This window comes from Emydura macquarii, unplaced genomic scaffold, assembly GCF_026122565.2.
Source record: "Emydura macquarii macquarii isolate MOO-44397 ecotype Brisbane River unplaced genomic scaffold, CSIRO-AGI_Emac_v2 contig_2654, whole genome shotgun sequence".
Taxonomy (NCBI): Eukaryota; Metazoa; Chordata; order Testudines; family Chelidae; genus Emydura; species Emydura macquarii.
Genome location: NW_027132791.1, coordinates 32,684 through 39,801, shown reverse-complemented (window position 1 = coordinate 39,801; position 7,118 = coordinate 32,684). Strand labels below are relative to the sequence as shown.

The following is a 7,118-nucleotide window of genomic DNA, read 5'->3' as shown; positions in this document are numbered from 1 at the left end:
CCGCCCTGGATCTCACAGGATGTCAGAATCCCTGGAAAGAAACAAGGCAGGGCGGAGGTCCAAAATGTGTCCCAAGGTGTTTGCAGAATAAAACAAGGATTTTTAACACTGACACATTGGTAACGGCACCAGACTCTCAGCAGGTGTGGAGTAGCCTGTTCCTGCATTAACCCCACATCATCACCTTTGGGGCAGTGCAGAGCTGTTGGGTTTTTCCCCCTGCATTGCATCAGCAGCTCTTGGGATGCAGCCGCTAGAGGAACCCACAACCCAGGCTGCTATGGCTGCTTGAATTTGGCCAGTAGGAGGTACCCAGAGACAAAGACTAAAATATAAGGTCTGAGTCCTCATCCAGTTACACTGAATTGAGTTTAGTTTGGGATATTTTCTCCCACTGGGGATATGGGCCTTTGATTCCAGTTGAGGTATCTTCATTTCCAGGATCTGGCCAATGACACATTTATACATCCACGTTCTTTGCCCATAAATATACATACGCATGGAAACATGCACACACAATAGAAACACACACACAATAATGAATATTCACAACACACATGCAATTACATAATACTCTTCACTAATAAACACACATTGTTGTGTATTCACAAACACACACAGTAATGCACACTGAGAAACACACTCCCTGTCCGGAACAAGCGCTGACAATCACACAAAACTCACACACTGTTTTTCAGTAACAAACACATGATACTGGACATTTGCAGCAGGTAGGTAGGTACCGAAGGACGCACACAGGCCTGTAAAACTCACTACTTACAATGTAATCTCACAAAAAGAAACACGTAAACCAGACCCACACTAGAAATTTTCGCCAGCAGAGCTTTCTTTGTAAGGAAGTGTGATTTTTTTTTTTGGCAACGTTTCTATCCCTGTAAAACCCTTAGTGGAATTATGGATAAAATAGCTTAAAAGTTTCTCAGAGAACCAGTATGAGCTATATCAGCAGAACTACTAGTACATATACACTGGGAGAGTTTGTATTGCAATATCGGGAAAATTTTTCCAGGGTAGATCTGGCTATTCGTTGTCTGTTTATACATTCTCTCTCTTTTGCTCTCATATAAACATACACATATTCTCCCCTGTTTACTGCTATTGGGTAAAATTATTAACTTCCCAAGTGATTTAGGTACCTAAATCTCATTTTCAAATGTGACTTTGTCACATATAAATATAAAAGGCCCAGATTTTTATAGGTATTTAGATGCATAAGGGAGATTATCGAAAGCACCCTGGTGCTTGAAACCCGTTGAAATCCATGGTGCCTAGGTTTTTCCTTTAAAATCATACAAGGCACTTTTGAAAATGGAACTTTGATTGTCTAAGGGTACGTCTATACTGATGGCAGCAAAGTCGCCGCCATCAGATCGATCTTCCTGGATCAATTGAGAGGTCAGTGTAGGCCCACTCAATCAATCAGGAAGTTGACGCAGTAAATCCGTCCCCTCAAGTGACATAGCACTGCGTTGATGGAAATGGGGTTCCCATCGGCGCAGTGCAGTGAAGATGGCATGTTGAAGGGAAGCACAGCAGTCAACGGGAGTTATGCAAGCTATTCTGCGTAGCTTGTGTAACTCCCGTCGACTGCTGCCGGACTGCCCAGTAAGTGTAGACCAGGGTTTAGTCACTGAAGTGCTTTTGCAAAAGGTGGTCCTCACTATGACAACCGGCAGCCAGTGACGTATTGCAGCAGGTCTCAGGTGATCACACAGCAATTGAAGGACATGACAATGAGGTGGAAGAAGTCCATGAAGCCCACCAGGAAACAGAAGTAGGGTTGGGTATGGAAACTAGGAAAGAATGGGTCTCACGATTGCTTGGCACATTGGTCAACATCTTGGGGATGACATTGCTGGTGAGTGGGACCTCCAGGAGGTGGGGATGAAGGGACATAACAGGCTGGTTGGTCTGCAGAAGAAGGCCCAGAGATTCTGGATTTGCAATAAGATTGTTATTTTAGGTAAATAACTCAGACCACAGAAGGAGAGAGTAATTCCAGTGCACCAATTGTAGTTTTATTTGACTGGGAAAGGAGAGAAATGGGGACAGTGTCAGCTTCTGATACCAATTTGGTGTTAGCCTTAAGCCATATCCATAAACCTAACCCATAACCAGCTGGGATTTCAGCATGAGATCATCTTTAAACCTTGAATGGGGCCAACGCGATGTTTAAAGTGAAGAGTGGGCTGAAGTGACTGTGGGATCAGGATCTTTGCAGAGAATACTCAGAGTGTTAAATTCACAATCACAGGTTCTTGGACCACATCGTCCAAATTACGTGTAAATTCTCAGAGATCTATTGAAGGCAATAGAGCCAGGACAAATTAAACCCATTGAGAATTGGCCCCTGGATTTTTCAGGAACCTGAGTGTGAAACTTCCAATTATTTAGAGACGCAAACCAGAGCATATTTAAAATGTATCTGGTGTAAACAGCTCAAAGTTCAAACACTGAGTCCTTATGATGTAAATGAGCAATGGAGTAAGAACAGTCATAAAAAAATCCTCTTTAAATAATATTTAATAAGGAGTACTTATAAGAAAATCAAGATCTGAACATAGACAATCATTAAGAAGAAAAGAAGCACAGTAATTTGCATAGAATAATTTTTATCTAGCTGCCTAGCTAACACTATCCACATTGAAATAGAGATCTATCATTATGAGGTTGTGTGTTAGGACAAGGAATGGTCTATCTGCCCGTCTCTCTATCTAATCATGTGCTTTCTCTGTCATATGTGTAATGTACACAACCATGCACAAAGATGGTATCCTAATACTATTAACAGACCAACCTCTAAGACCCTTTCTCAGCTTGGAAGTGAGTAGATCGACTGAGATGGTGTATGGAATAACAGATCAGAGATTGTGATGTCACTTTTCCACCTATACCAAGGCTAGAACAAAATGACCCCTGTCAAATAACTTACACCAGTGTTTAGGTCTTTATTGAGGGCAGAGACTTTGGGCCAGATCCTCATCAGCATTAAACTGATGATTGCATTGGGTCTAGTTTCCATTGGTAGTGATCTAGATGAGTTGGGAAATCAGACCCTTACATCTTCATCACACTCACTTTCTCCAGGGAACTCTCAGCCGAATCTGGATGATTTGTGTATATAGGCTATTGGCTAAATCCTAATCTCTTTGAAGTGAGGTGCTAAACCCCAGTGACATCCATGGAATTCAAATTTGGTCTCATTACGCCAAGTGGTAGAGTCTCCATCCTTACATGTTGTAGTGTTTGGTATTTTTGTCTCGGGTTCGGGATGGAGCACACTGACAGAATGCTTTCTATAGTGTTTGTTTATTATATGAAATAGCGTAAAAAAGACAGAAGAGGAAGCCCTTCACCATACAGGAACAGGAGCTCCAGCACCCATCTCGAGGTGAAGAGTACAATGAAGATACAATCAACCACAAGAATATAAAACAGCAACTTACAGATCTGCATGGGCATATTATATTAAAGGGAAGTGCCCCCGCCTATGTATTGTTATTAATATCCTGAGTTGAGCGACCGCAGCAGCAGAGGCAGTTAGTGAATAGAGAAGTGAACCATAAAGCCAGGAAGAGACCCGCCAAGAGGATGCCTATTGCAATGTACTCCTGGGGGGCCATTAATATAATAGGAAGAGATCTAGCTAAACGGGTAGAGGGGCGCTCACCAACACAAGGACGAGGAGACCCATACTTCGTCCTGATGAGCGAGTGGCGTCTGGGGAACCGTCCTGGCCGAGGCATCCGCTGTGGCTTCCACGGAGTCTCGGGGAGTCTCACTGTGGGGGGGCTCCCGGGGGACTGATATACCCTTTTCCCCCCTCGCCTTGCAGCAAGCCTTACCCAGTAATACATGACGTGTATCTCAATCCCAGTTAGGGATTGGGCCTTAACACTTAGTTGCTATTAGTCTATTGGTGGTTAGTTGGGGACTTCCTGGAATGAGGTAACGTTAGTTGTTTACTTCAAGTAAGACTTAGCCACAGTCTTACTTCTCCTTTCTTATTACTAAAATAGAGACTTTTTAGCTTATCAAGCATTAGCAAATGTCTGTGGTCGTCTCAGAAGACTCCAGACCCCAAGACACTTCCTCCCCCGGCCTAAGGTCGGACAGAGGGCAGCGCCTGGGCTCTGCTCCCGAGAGGTCTTGACCCTTGCTTTTCTAGCTTAGCATTGCTTTTAGGGCCTTGCTCTTGTCAAACTATACTGATTTCGCGTTACAAAGTCTTGCGCGCCCTAACACATGTTTTTAAGCCCAGCTTGACAAAACCCTGGTTGGAATGATTTAGTTGGGATTGGTCATGCTTTGAGCAGGGGGTAGGACTAGATGACCTCCCGAGGTCCCTTCCAACCCTAATCTTCTATGATTCCATGATTCTATGAGTGAGAAAAGTTTCTCTTCAAAGCAGTCTTTCCACCATAGCCAGACTGACACAGCTTTACATAGAGAACGTGGGTGAAGTAAAATCTTTTATTGGACCAGTTTCTCTAGATGAGAGAGATGAGCTTTTGAGCCACATAGAGCTGGTAGGGTCTGGGAAAGACAATTTCTGTGTAGCTCGAAAGCTAATCTCTCTCATCAGCAGAAGTTGGTCCAGTAAAAGATATTACCTCTCCCACCTTGTCACTCTAATATCCTGGGACTGACAGAGATCCACTGCATACAGCTTTGACACATTCATTGAGGGTTAAAATAATAAATAGACACCACCTGAGTTTCTTTGTCCCTCAACACATCATCAATAACATAATAATATCCCAACAGTATAATCAATTCAGGAGGAACTAGGCCATGAAGAAACCTCTTTTGCACCCTTTTACCATTGTGGGGAGAAAACCTACAGCTCTCTCAGAAAACCCCATTATAGAGAAGACATATGGGAACCCTCAAGAGAAGTCAAATATTGAAAATCCTGTTTAACCAAACACTGACCATCTCTCCAGGCCTTCCCCCTTCCAAACCCACCTGGAACACAGATACAAAGAAAACTAACAAACAACTAAGGAAAGATAAACTAAAACTGTGACTAATGAACAAAAACCACAAAGAACAAATGTGCTCATATCTGTCTCATAGTATTTATCCTTAAAATTTAGAAAAGCCACTGACCGCACAAAGGATTTCGCTATAGTCAGTATGAGCAAGGTGATCAGATACTATGGTGATGGGTAGCAGTACATGATAGATAGATAGATAGATAGATATAGATAGATTCCAGTCTTAATTGCATTAGCGTAAACCTACAGTCATTACTTTTTTTCTTGAATTATGTTCTCCTGGATCTTTACTAGTGTTAAAACCCAATTCTTCATAAACAGATTGCACAGTATGCTCTCACGGAGGCAATAATGTCATCAGATGATTGCATTTATAAAGAAACACCGAATGAAATTGCTACCGAAGGAGACATATGGACATTTTATTCTTTCTGAATAACCTCCAGCACATCCATTTACTCAATGCACCGTTGATCTCCTTGTTCCTCATGCTGTAGATGATGGGATTCACCATTGGTGGCAACATAGAATAGAGAACAGCCACTAAGAAATTCAGACCTGAGGATGAGCTGGAGGTGGGCTTCAGATGGGCAAAGGAGGAAGTGCAAAGTAACAAGGAGACCACAGTGAGGTGAGGGAGGCAGGTGGAGAAGGCTTTATGCCGGCCCTGCTCAGAGGGGATTCTCAGCACTATGGTGAAGATCTGAACATGCGGCACAGTTATGAAAACAAAGCAGCTAAAGGCTAAGCACAGACTAAAGACAATAATGCCCACTTCATTGAGGTCAGAGTCAGAGCAAGCCAGTTTGAGGATCTGGGGGATTTCACAGAAGAACTGATCCACTGTGTTGCTCCCACAGAAGGAGATTGTGAAAGTGTTTCCGGTGTGTAGTGCAGAGATGAGAATACCACTGATCCAGGCACCAGCAGCCATTTGGACACAAGCTCCCCTGTTCATCACAATCTCATAGTGCAGTGGTTGGCAGATGGCGACGTATCTGTCATACGCCATGACGGTCAATAAGGCAAAACTTGCTGAAGCAAAGAATAAAAACAAAAAGACTTGGGTGACGCATCCGGAATAAGAAATGGACGTGGCGTTCATGAGGGAATTCACCATGGATTTGGGGATGGTGACGGAGATGGAGCCAAGGTCTAGGATCGACAGATTCATCAAGAAGAAGTACATGGGGGTGTGAAGATGATGGTCGAGGGCTATGGCTGTGACGATGAGAAGGTTCCCCACCAAGGATGCCAGGTAAAGCACTAGAAACACCACAAAGTGTAAAATCTGAAGCTCCCGAACGTTGGAGAATCCCAGGAGAAGGAACTCGGTCACAGTGGTTCGGTTGGACATTTTTTTCCTCAGTCCATTGTGTGCTAGCTGTGGAGGGAATGAGACAGGCGATGGTTAGGATTAGAGCTACAAAGGGAATGGCCTGGATTCCCCTTTCCCTGAGATCTGATTGTATGAATGTCAAAGGTGCAGAGCACTCGTCATTTACAATGACTAGGTGTTGTCAGTGTTCCTCATGTTAACAATCAATCAAGCGTGTTATCACACTGGTGTACATTGGATCGGCTCCTTTAAAATCAATGGAGCTTTGTTACTTGACCTCATCTGAGGCTGTGTCTCAAGGAGTGGCTTGTTCAAATGCAAAGTGAAGGATGGAACAAAGTAAAATCCAAATCCAACAATCCTCGCAAAGCAGGGCCTTCCGTGGTGACTGTTACCAACCTCACACCTTGGCCATGAAGCTGATAGACTAAAACGCCAGCACAGCCTGATTCCCACGCAGCAGGGCAATATGATGTGCACTCCTCCAGCATGGTAAGTGGCAGCTTTTCTCCCCCAGCTCTGTGCCTAGACGGCTTCTGCCTGCTTCCCAACTGATTTACAGGACCAAATCCCAGCTGCACTTCTGCCTGCGTGTAACAATGGACCAGTCTCATCCCGCCATTACCGCTGTGTTGCATTGTTTACTCTGTACAGTGCGGTGCAGTGGTTGCCAGGACACTTGGGCTCTGTTCTTGTTCCTGCCAGTGACCTGCTCTGTGACCTTGGGACAGTCATTTCCCCTCTTGGTGACTGTTCCC

At 44.0% G+C, this 7,118-nt stretch overlaps 1 protein-coding gene across 1 annotated transcript; it reads right to left on the bottom strand.

The window, feature by feature from the left end:
• Positions 1-5,418: 5,418 nt before the first annotated feature.
• LOC137164027 (olfactory receptor 14A16-like) lies at positions 5,419-6,378 on the bottom strand. The gene has a single exon (XM_067564611.1). The coding sequence runs from the start codon at positions 6,376-6,378 to the stop codon at positions 5,419-5,421; it is 960 nt and encodes a 319-aa protein (XP_067420712.1).
• Positions 6,379-7,118: the final 740 nt, after the last annotated feature.

What these genes read in the sequence shown, in the direction of transcription:
- LOC137164027 (XM_067564611.1), bottom strand. Translation starts at nt 6,378, where the DNA reads ATGTCCAACCGAACCACTGTGACCGAGTTCCTTCTCCTGGGATTCTCC.